Raw genomic sequence first — 12,150 nt, forward strand, 5'->3', positions numbered from 1 at the left:
GTTCAAATCCACCAGGTGCTCCTTGGAAACTATGGGGCAGTTCTACTCTGTCCTATAGGGTCGCTATGAGTCGGAATCGACTCGACAGCACTGGGTTTGGCTTTTGGGTTTATGCCTTTCTCAATTAGCCTAAAATACAGAGAACTCTATTTTTTTCTAGTTGATATAATGGATGTGGGGCACTGTAAAGTGAATAAGACTAGGAATCAAGAAATGCGTGACCCAGGTTCAGAATTAGCAAGGGAATTGTGTTCATTGCATCTTTCTAAACTACATTTTTCTTAACCATAAAAGAAGCATCTTAACAATAAGTAATACAAATGTTTTGTGGTGGGGCCGAAGTGAGGCAGTCTTAGAAGTGCTTTATTCACCCTGTAGAACTACAGAAGTATGTCACAGACATTTTAACAGCCCTTGTTTCACACCACATTCCCATATAATTCTCTTATTCCTCAACACTCTTCATCAAAAGCCTCTGTCATTTTGGGTGTGGAAGACCTCTCGGGTCTTTTCCCCCTTATCTTTCTCAATCTGTGATTCAGTTTCCTATTTTTAAAAAGATTCTCTGGAGTAACTCTTCCAAATTCTCCATTTATCGATATCTCCTTATCTATTAATCTACTGTTATAAAGGGGTAGGATTTTTTACTTTCTGTGCAAAGAATAAATTACAGGACGCAACTGTGATTCAAAAAACTTGAATTTCTGCTTGGAATAACTAGAAACATAATTACAGGCCATATCCCTTAATTTAGACGTTTCAGTGGAATGTAAAATGTAATGAACTATAAACGAATAAGGGGTTAGTGCTATAAACAAAGAAATAAGATCAATAGACATTTCAATCATGAGGAATTCATGGGAGCTGGTCCCACTGATAACATGCTCAGGAGTTTATGACTTGTTTTCGGCTGTGGACAGTGGGTTGTCTGAGAAAACCTATGGATGCCTTAAAAACCATGTTTTTAAATACTTCAAGGGTACAGAAATAAGAAAGGTAGCAACATTAGAATATCATTGTTAGCTGACATTAAGTCAGCCCCAGATTCTTGGAGACCACATGCACAGTGGGATCGGACCTTTGTGATCCATGGCATTTTCACTGGCTGAAACCAAGCCTTTCTCCCTGGTCTATCTTAGTCTGGAAGGTACACTGAAACCTATTTGCAGTCATAGAATATGACTGACTGGTGGTAGCTGTGCATGGTGTGAATTAGCTGGTATCAAACCCAGGTTTCCTACGTAATAGGTGAGAATTGTTGTAGTGGGAAAAGTCACAAAGTTTACTAAAGCGAAAAGAAAGTTTTAATCAGCATATATTCAAAAAGGTGGTAAGTGGACAAGCATGCTGCCAGAGCTAATGTCTGCTCAAGTCCAAGGAAATATTACAGAGTAAACAAGAATGGGAAAATGGACAAGCACGTTTCACAGCCATGTGTGCTGGAGTCCAAGGAACATTGCAGAATAAACGAGAATGGGAAAACAAACAAGCACATTTCACAGTGTTGTCTGCCCAAGTCCAGAGAATATTACAGAATAAACAAGAATGGGAAAACGGACAAGCACACTGCCACAGCCATGCCTGTCCGAGTCTAAGGGATACTACAGAATAGACAGAAGTGGGAAAATGGGCAACCATGTTGCCACAGCCATGTCACCCCAAGTCCAAGGAAGATTACAGAGTCATCAGTATATATTAACATTACAAATGGGCAAAACAATTGAAAGCTTCACCTTTTCACAGATTGGCTAGAAACTGTCATCTTATATATTGAATTGTCTTTCTTAACAATCATTGGTACAGGTTTCAGTAACAACAGTCAGGAGGGTCTTCATTGGTCCAGTAAATTTTTATTCACTAAATGTTAATGGAAAAAGGTAAGAGCGGAAAGTCTTTTGTGTTCTGGCTTATGTGAAAGTTTCCCTACAAGACATTTTCTAGAATTATTCTAGCTATTGTCTTTATACGTCAAGGCCCAGTTGATGTGTCTTTGTGAGTCCTTGTGAGCCCTTGGGACCCTTGTGATCCCTTGTGAGGCCAGCTCCAGCTGGGTCACATTCTGTATGCTCGAGGACAGGGAATAATGACTCTAATATTATTTCCTAAATCAGAATTCTACCACTGAACTACCCCCTCTCCAACATTATCAAAATGTGTTAAAAAAAAAAAATACTAAGTATATATAGGAAACCCTGGTGGCATAGTGGTTAAGTGCAACAGCTGCTAACCAAAGGGCCCGCAGTTCGAATCCACCAGGCGCTCCTTGGCAACTCTACGGGGCAGTTCTACCCTGTTGCTATGAGTCGGAATCGACTCAACGGCACTGGGTTTGGGTTTTTTTTTGTTTATGTATAATAACATATATACTTGTTCAGTAACACATTAAATAACAAGGTCTAGTAGCGGGTGTAATAACGGATCAGTTTGAAAGACTCACAATGAGTAAGCTATATTTCCAGATACCTGTAATAATAGCAACCATTGCCAACGAGTGGATTCCGACACTCACACTGACCCAATAGGACAGAGTTTCCAAGGCTGTAATCTTTACGGAAGCTGACTGCCACATCTTCCTCCCGTGGAGCAACTGGCTGGTTCCAAACGCGAACCTTTTCATTAACACCCGACCTTTCCATTAGCAGCAGCGCGGTTAATCCGTAGCCGTTCAGTCGATTCTGACCCATACAGACACTACAGGACGAGTAGAACTGCCCCCATGGGGTTTCCAAGGAGCAGCTGGTGGATTCGAACTGCCGATCTTTTGTATAGCAGCCGAGGTCTTGACCACTACGCCACCAGGGCTCCTCTATGACACCAGTGCTCCGTAAAAACTGCAGTCATACGAAAATCTCTGTGATTTCCATTGATGAAAAAGTCACAGATATTGCTAAATCCATTGGTCATAGTTCCCTGCACTTGTAATTGATGGAAAAGATAAATTACGTTTACGGTTTGTGAAAATAAAAGTGTAATTTATACCCATCCAAATCGACAGTCCCCATAAAGGTCTGTAGAAATCAGATTCTTTCAGGGTTTGTCAGGTGCGCTATTCACACACACAAAAAAACTTAGAGCCCTGGTGGAGCAGTGGTTAAGCATTGGGCCAGCCACTCTTTGGAAACCTTATGGGGGCAGTTCAACTCTGTCCTATAGGGTAGCTATGAGTCTGAATAGGCTCAGCGGCAAAGAGTTTTTGGTATCCCAAAATGAAAAACAAAAAACCCACCTCAGCCCTAGGGATAAAATATGAAATGCAAATGGTGGGATGTCCAGGTCAAGGCATCTTCCTACAGTCCATTTTGTTGCCCTGGTAACTAACCCTAGCTTCAGGAGATCCCTCAACAATCGGGCAGTCCTCCCAAAAGGTTGGTTTTATTTTGTTTCCCTTCACTCTCACATGCCTGGGAGATCCTGGACAGCCAGCTATGGCTCCCTAGGCCATCTCAACAATCTATGGGGTAGGAATCTGGGGAAGAGGGGGCCAAACCAAAAAAAACATTGAATTGCCAGAGGCACCTTTTACACTTACTAGCACTTAGCACCAGGTGGCAGCAATAATTATGAGACTTTTGGCAAAATGACAATAGCCCCCTCAAAGAGGATTCCACTGTTGGGGGAGAGGGGTGCAGGACTTTACACTGCTTCACAGTATATAGGAATTCTAGTACCTAAAACTCTGATTGGTACAGTATTTCCTCGGGGCCCACGTAAGTAAGTCAGAGACACTTTCTGATTGGCTGACTTTCGTCTCCAACGGCTGCAAGCCAATAGGAAAGCAGACTTTACGAACCGCCTAGAGACTATAATAACTCCTTCTTCAGTTTGGGTCGTGAAATTGAACTCCACTCATTCTGGCTTAACAGTCCTGGGCGAGCTAAACAAGCAGGCAAAGCTCGCGCTGACACTAAAACTAGCTCTTAATGGCTCCCGTTGCGGGTGGGTAGAGTACAGCGCCTGAGGAGTTTCTCCGAGCGAGTCCGGGTGGCGAGCCGGTGTACCTGGCCGCCGTGGGAGCACTTGACTGCCGAGATCCTGAAGGTGACGGGACAACGCCGCCCGGGACAAGAAGCGCATCTTCCTGCGCCACTTGCACTGGCCATCCGCAAGGACGAGGTCAACCTGCTGGGTAGTCACTAAACAAGGCGGTGCCCCCCAAATGCAGTGTAGTGCTGCTGCCCAAGGCCAACTAACTGGGTTAGGGTTACTACATAAGCTGAGCTGTTCAGAGCCATCCCCGACCGTGTGACCAGTCAAATTACACAAACCCTGCCTCCTACGCAGTACGGGGCATAAGCATATGGCCGGACGGGCCAATCACACCAGCGCGGGAATTTTTGAAAGTAAAAATGTAATTATTACTTCTACCGCGCTCCTACCGTTGACATGGCATAATTGTGGATTCACAATGGCTCAGCTCTTTTGATTTGAGATATGTGGGTGGCTCTGAAAAGAGCCTTTGAGGTTTGAAGCAGGAGGACGTACTTCTCCATACTTTTTACTTTTTCTTGGACGCAGCCTTCTTTGCCTTTGCAACCTTCGGTTTGGCAGTTTTCGGCTTGGCTGCCTTGGGTTTAGGAGCCTTAGCCTTAGCTGGGCTCTTGGCGGCCTTCTTGGGTTTGGTTGCTTTCACCTTCTTCGGGCTCTTGACCACTTTCTTAGTCTTAGAAGCTGCTGCCGGTTTCTTTGCCTTTTTGGGGGTCTTTTTAGCACTCTTCTTTGGGGTGACCGCCCCTGTCGCCTTCTTTGGCTTCTTGGCAGCTCCGGAAGCCTTCTTCGGCTTGGCCGAACCAGCTTTCTTGGTTTTGGGCTTGGCTTCCCCAGAGGCCGCCTTCTTGTTGAGTTTGAAGGAGCCGGAGGCGCCAGTGCCCTTGGTCTGCACCAGGGTGCCCTTGCTCACCAGGCTCTTGAGCCCCAGCTTGATACGGCTGTTATTCTTCTCCACATCGTAGCCAGCGGCTGCCAGCGCCTTCTTGAGCGCAGCCAGGGACACGCCGCTGCGCTCCTTGGAGGCGGCCACCGCCTTGGTGATGAGCTCGGACACCGGGGGCCCGGACGCCTTGCGTTTTCCTGCAGCTGCGCCCGTTTTCTTCGCCTTTTTCTTCACAGGTGTTTTCTCCGCAGGTGCGGGAGCAGCAGGAGCAACTGGAGCAGTTTCTGACATGTTTTTGTTTTGCCAGTAAAGCCAAAAACTAAACTCAAAACTGTCAGAACGGCGTGTTCCCGGCTCCGGAGGCTGGGGGTTTATATAGAGAGAAGCTGAGTGATGATTGGTTCCCTGCTCTGCGCGCCGCGCTGCTGGAGCAGGGCTCCTCGGCTCCGCTGCATGGCTGTGTTTCTTGCCCCTTAAAAAAGAAGAAAAATGTAAGAAATCTGGGCACGGAGCTATTAGGGATTTGGGGGAAACTGATCCCAGAGGCTTCAGGCTTCATTGCTACCTTTTTTGCTATACCTAGTTTCTAAACCGGCACTCTGAAACTTTCCTGATTCCCCCAACTCTCTTCATAACTTAGGTCAAATAGAGACAACTTTCAGGTTTTCCTTAAAAATACTATTTCCCCACGTTACGTTTGTAATGCTTTCTTCCAAGACCTTGTTCCGGACATTCTTTTCTTCTCAACTGTATGTAAATAAACTTATTTTTCCTAAAATGTGTAAGGAAAATCGGTTTCTCCGCGGGAGCAATAGCACAGGCTCTCCCGTGAGTTGTTTGCACCAAGCTCTAGAAATTGGCGCTGGGGTAAAACGTTTTATGCAGAACTGGGATGGTTATTTTGGAAAAGATCATTTTTTAAAAGGTATTTGAGGGACCAGTATGTAAACTGGGTTTGATCCCTTGTGTTTTGGTGATATAAACACTTTAGGAAGGATGGGGGTGGGGCTGCTCCAGGTGTCTTCTAGATCAACTGGTCTAAATAGAGTCACCAGCCTTCTGGAAAAAATCAGTATCATAGACTTTTCAGACATGGAATGAATGTTACAAATTAAGCACGGCGTCTACAAAGAAGAAAAGTGAATCCTGAAGCGATGGAACGGCAGGTCTTGTCATTTTACTATCTGTGAGCTGAAGGGCAATATGAGCGGCCATATGTTTATATCCTATCTCTTTAAAATTGTGCCTCATTTTAGTGACAGACACACTACTTATAAGGTTTTTTCTCCAGTATTTAGCAAAGAGCTCAGTAATTATTTCTTATATTTCCAAATGGTAATTAAAATACAAATTTGATTTGACTTTTTTTTTCCAACATTGCAATACGGACACAGAATTATTACAAAGAAACAATTTCTCATTTAAACTACTTAATGAATTTTTGTAATTCTCCCTGGGCTTTTTACTAACAAAATGTGAACTAGACTGTGTTAACTAAAGTAATTGACTGAATGTGTCCACCCAGGGACCACTGAAGGAACATTTCATAGCAAAAAGTAGTGATCTTCCTACTCCATCTCTTTTCGTTGGTGACACGACAGAGCTGGAGGAATTAAGTAAATATTGGATAGTTAAGCACCAAATTAGTAATCACCACAAAATAAACAGATAATGAAATTAAACCTATGTTTGTTAAAATAAATAAACAAGAAAAATATTTTGATGTTTCTTCTAAAGCTATTCCTGTTTCCACAGATCTAGTTACTCTGGCTCATATTCAATGGTGATTTGAGGATTTTCTCATATAAATGCAAGATACAACAATCAACTTTAAAGATGTTGTCTCCCCACACTTAACCAACGAAAGAGAGAGAAAGCTCACAGGGTGCATGGAGGCTCAATAACCACCAGTGGCTCCGAGGGAGAAAGACGTGGCAATCTTCTTCCATAAAGATTTACAGCCTTGGAAACCCTATGGGGTCACTATGAGTCAGAATCCACTCAATGGCAGTGGGTTTGGCTTTTGGTATACATGTAAGTGTGTGTGTATAAAACTTGGCTTGGCTTTTTTTTTTTTTTTTTTAATAGTCATTCGCTGGGCGTCATAGAATGAAATGAAGTCTCCGGAACTTAAAATCATGTTATACGCAGTAAACAAACTACAAATATTGTGAATGAAGGAGGTAAGCTTATAGGATTGGATCTGCAGCACTCTGCTTCCACTAGGGAGATATTTTATGGGTGTCTGGAGAAAGGAGCTATTTGTCATCATCTACAGCATCGTTGTCAATAGCAATGGGCACAAGTTTCTGTCGTTGTTGTTCCATATATTTATATTATCTAAAGACTCAATGGTAATGGGTTAAAGACAATTAAAATTTAGATTTTAAAAACTTTATTACTTTGATTATTTTCATAGTTGTACTATCAGTTATTGAACAATTGTTGAAATTGTTACACGCATAAATTCAAATTATATACATAAATTCAATTTAAGATAGGTGAAAAGTTCTTTCTACAATAGATGTCACCATTTCATTCTTGTGTAACTCTTAATGGTTCCTACGGCTATTTAGGTCCCAAGTAAGTGAGAAGATATTGGGGCTAAGGGCCATTTCCTTAGTTGTTCATAGGTAATCTCTGGTCTTCCTGGAGAGCAATAACGGAGACCTGACTCGATTTCACCCTGCACTTTTATAAACGAAAGAGGCAGTACTGTGCTGCATGTAGTTACTCTGTTATTTTCTTGCCTGGGATCCAGTTGCTTATCTTCTCTGTAACTGTGTCATGTACAAGGTTCCCGAAAGCAGAATAAACCCTATGGGACTGTAAATTTTAGATCACAAAAAGTTTCCTGTAAATTTTAGATCACAAAAAGTTTCCTTTGCTACTTTGGTAGCAAGCAAAAAAAAAAATTGTTTTTTACTTTTGAATCTTCAATCTGTACATATCCTAAAATGGTAGATTGCCCAAGGCTTGAACCATTTATTGTAAAACATATGCAATAAGAAACACAACAGTTTAGTAAGTGATGGGTAGTTAATGTATGACTTCATGTTTTCTCAATATTTTGGTGGTAAAATCCCTCTCACCATAGTAAATGCCCCTAAGTGGTTTAGGTAATTGCCACCAGGTCAATCCACAGAGGCTGTGCTTAAGGAAAAAAGTGACTAAGTTTTTAAGGAAAAAAATGGCTAAGGAGAATAACTTCCAAAAAGGATAAAGAAAAAATAAGGTCTACATTTCAGACAGTCCTGATGGTACAGTTAACAGTTCTAACCCACTGGCCCACCTCACAGGAGGAAGATCTGGTTGGTAATCTGCCTCCATAAAGATTACAGCCTTGGAAACCCTATGGGGCAGTTCTACTCTGTCCTATAGGAATCAACTCAACAGTAGCAGGGTTGGGTCAGATTGCGTTTATGGCAGACAGGGCATTGTGTTAGCATTATATGTTCAGAAGGACCATGAGAAATCATATCTACTTTAACTTCCTATCAGATGACCTCACCTAAGGATGCTCTTCCATTTGAAACCGCCCTCTAAACAAAACTGTTTATTACTTTTCTTTCCTAAAAGGGAAATTGCTCTCTCAAGTTTCTGATTTCCTTTTTATTATATGTCCCTTTTTATCTCTATCAGGAAGTCCTGGTGGCATAGTGGCCAAGAGCTCAGGAAGTCCTGGTGGCATAGTGGTTAAGAGCTATGGCTACTAACCAGAAGGTCAGCAGTTCAAAGCCACCAGGTGCTCCTTGGAAACCATATGAGGCCATTCTACCCTGTCCCATAGGGTTGCTGTGAGTTGGAATGGACTCGACCGCAAGGGACTTTGTTTTCTTTTGGTCTCTCTATCAGTGATACCTTGTATACCCAGAAATTGGCTAATTCCATTATACTTCAAAAATATTCCAATTCTCACTTCCTGCAGTAAGCCTCCTTCTCGAATACCCACCACACTCCCTTCCTCAGTCTAGATTAGAATTGATTCAAAAAGAATTCCCTACAATAGCACAGCACAACAGAGTTTTCTGCAATGCTGGAAATGTTCTATATCTGCACTGTGCAATAGATGGCCACTAACTATATGTGATAGGGTTCCTGGGTGGTGCAAATGGCTAAGCGCTGGACTACTAACTGAAAGGTTGTTGGTTTGAGCCCACCCAGAGAGAGGCACCTTGGAAAAAAGGTCACAGGCTCAAAAACCATGTAGAGCACTACTACTCTACACACACAGGATCTTGATGAGTTGGAATCCACCTGATGGCAACTAACAACAACAGTAGCTATATGTGGCTATTGAGCACTTAAGAGTGGACAGAATGACTGAGGAAATCAACTTTTAATTGTACTTAATTTCTTAAAACCTTAAATTTAAATAGGCACACGTAGCTAGGGCTAATATAGGCAGCACAGGTTTAGGAAAACGCTTCTCAAACGTAAATGAGCATACCATTTACTTGGAGGCTTTGTTAAAAATACCGCATAAATTCAGTAGATTTTGAGGAAAAAAAAAAAAGTAGAACCTGAAATTATCCTTCTAGCAAGCGTGCAGATGAAAGTAATGCTGCTGGAGTACTACTTGTAAACCCACCCCAACTAGTCCGAAATTAAGAGCACGCTTGAGTTAGAATCGACTCAATGGTAAATAGTTACTGATCTGTATGTCAGACCTCTCACCCTGAGTGAACTTTTTCTCTACTAGACTTTGAGTTGTTTGTTTGATTTTTAAAGAATGATTGTGTTTCTACATCTAGTATTTGTACATCATTCTTGGCATGTTAAAAACCAAAACCCATTGCCGTGGAGTCACTTCCGACTCGTTGGAGCCCACCGCCATAAAAAAAAAAAAAAAAATCCCTTTAAGATCAAGTCGATTCCGATTCTTAGCAACCTTATACCCTAAAGGATAGAGTAGATCTGCCCCATAGTGTTTCCAAGGAGGGGCTGGCTGATTCAAGCTGCCAGCGTTTTGGTTAACAACCGAGCTCTTAAACCACTGTGTCACTATGGCTCCTGCGACTTTATAAAAACAAAAACAAAAACCCAACCCACTGCCGTCGAGTCAATTCCGACTGATAGCGACCCTATAGCAGACCCTAAATTGTGAATGAATGAATGACTCTGGTTTCTTTCTCTAAAGGGAGAGCATTGGAGATCACTGGATCTAGGTCTGCAGGTAACTTTTTATACCTGAACTAAATGCCAAATAGACTTCAAAAAATGAATAATATTCTGACTTCCTATAAGGCATGCGGAAACCCTGGTGGCGTAAGGGTTAAGAGCTATGGTCGCCAACCAAAAGGTTGGCAGTTCGAATCCAGAAGGAGCTCTTTGGAAACCCTATGGGGCAGTTCTACTCTGCCTTTTGGGTTGCTATGAGTCGGAATGGCCTCGATGGCAATGGGTTAGTAGGTAGTAGTATAAGGTGCACCATAGAAGAAGGAAATTTTGATTTGTTTGGTTTTAAATCGTCTCTGTAGTACACGGAATGGAGCCCTGGTGGTGCAGTGGTTAAAGCGATGCACTGCGAACAGAAGGGTCAGTGGTTCGAAACCACCAGCGGCTCTGTAGAAGATGTGGCAGGCTGCTTCCGTAGAGATTTAGGCAGCCTTGGAAACGCTATGGGGTCTCTGTGATTCGGAATTGACTCCATGGCAGTAGGGTTGTGTTTGGGGGTAGTATACACGAGGCACTCAATGTAAATGTTTGGAACATGTGAGAGAAAGTTGGAACTTTTCTACTAAACATATCAACCTGTGATCTATCTGTAGAATATTATTTTCAATTACTCTCTTTACTTGAATAATAGTTCACATAATTTGTCAGTGTTATGTCTCTGTTAATTTGCAAACGTTAACTCACCATGATACACTTTCAATGTTTTACTGGTAGAGGTAGTGGTACGTGACAGTCATGAGACTCCAGGATCAGAAGGCCTTTTTTAACCCCAGATTTATCACCTGGTAGATTTTTTTTTTTTTTTAGATTAGGTCTGCAAGCACGAGATTCTTCATCCCAACAATGCTGATAATGCTTTATAAATTTGGTAACAGAGTGGAAATTCAATTATCGTTGGCTCCTTCCTGGGGCTCCTTCTTTATCAGAGAATTGCTGAAAACGATTATGTATTTGCTCTGTCAAACAGGACTTGCCAAATTTAATAATGAGTATTGGTAGAGCTGTGATCATTAAGAATAATACATTTTTGAAGAAACTTCACATTTTAAAATCAATTACATTTTGATATCTCTCCCTTTTGTAGACACAGACTCTACTGCCTCTTTTTTACATATGATAAAAACGGTCAGGAGACTTGCAGATTATCAATAGTCTGAGAGAACCCACAGGCACAGAACAGGAGGCCACAGAAACCGGCGGCTGAGAACCCATACAAGGAAACAGGAAGAAGTTACACACTGAAGCGCATTTCTCCTCCTCCTTCTCTATAATAGGCTTTGGCAGAGATACCCCTAAGGTGGAAAAGAGGCGGGGACAGAGTTCTTGTTCCCGCCCCCGCCTTTTCAGTTTCCTAAAAGGTCCGCACAATCGAAATATAAAGGGTTGTAGAGCGCCCCAGGCTCATCACAACAGAGGCAGGTCATTTTTTGTTCGCCATGTCTGGCCGTGGTAAGGGAGGCAAAGGCTTGGGAAAAGGTGGCGCCAAGCGCCATCGTAAGGTGCTCCGCGATAACATCCAGGGCATCACCAAGCCCGCCATTCGGCGCCTGGCTCGGCGAGGCGGTGTCAAGCGTATCTCTGGCCTTATCTACGAGGAGACTCGCGGGGTCCTTAAGGTGTTCCTGGAGAACGTGATCCGCGACGCAGTCACTTACACTGAGCACGCCAAGCGCAAGACGGTCACGGCTATGGACGTGGTCTACGCGCTCAAACGCCAGGGGCGCACCCTCTATGGATTCGGGGGCTAATGTCCCAGCCCGGGTTTCACATCTCCAACGCTTACCCAAAGGCCCTTTTCAGGGCCACCCACGATTTCATACAAAGGGCTGTGCGTGGTAGTTAATTCAGAAGGTAATAATTTCTCGCATTTGTATGTTGCATCGTGTTTGTCTTAGTGTTGGCAACTGAAAAAAGCGAGTCCGTTTTTCTTTCGGATTAATCTGGTTTAACGTCAGTAGCTGTTTACTAAGATGGCGGCTATCAGCTAAATCAAAAGGACAAAGCAATCAAATCTTAGGTGACGTAAGCGGACGATAGATTAGTGCTAACGCCAATTGGAGGAAAACTCCTTTAGAAGATAGCTGTTTCCCGAGTTCCTTGTG

The 12,150-nt window shown here is 42.8% G+C and overlaps 2 protein-coding genes across 2 annotated transcripts; one reads left to right on the top strand and one right to left on the bottom strand.

Moving 5' to 3' along the window:
* Window positions 1-4,368: 4,368 nt before the first annotated feature.
* LOC126076777 (histone H1.3) lies at window positions 4,369-5,233 on the bottom strand. Its single transcript, XM_049885336.1, has one exon. The coding sequence runs from the start codon at window positions 5,159-5,161 to the stop codon at window positions 4,496-4,498; it is 666 nt and encodes a 221-aa protein (XP_049741293.1). The 5' UTR covers window positions 5,162-5,233; the 3' UTR covers window positions 4,369-4,495.
* Window positions 5,234-11,439: 6,206 nt separating this feature from the next.
* On the top strand, window positions 11,440-11,861 carry LOC126076938 (histone H4). The gene has a single exon (XM_049885657.1). The coding sequence runs from the start codon at window positions 11,485-11,487 to the stop codon at window positions 11,794-11,796; it is 312 nt and encodes a 103-aa protein (XP_049741614.1). The 5' UTR covers window positions 11,440-11,484; the 3' UTR covers window positions 11,797-11,861.
* The last annotated feature ends 289 nt before the right edge of the window (window positions 11,862-12,150 follow it).

The sequence above is a fragment of the Elephas maximus genome, chromosome 1 (assembly GCF_024166365.1).
Source record: "Elephas maximus indicus isolate mEleMax1 chromosome 1, mEleMax1 primary haplotype, whole genome shotgun sequence".
Taxonomy (NCBI): domain Eukaryota; kingdom Metazoa; phylum Chordata; class Mammalia; order Proboscidea; family Elephantidae; genus Elephas; species Elephas maximus.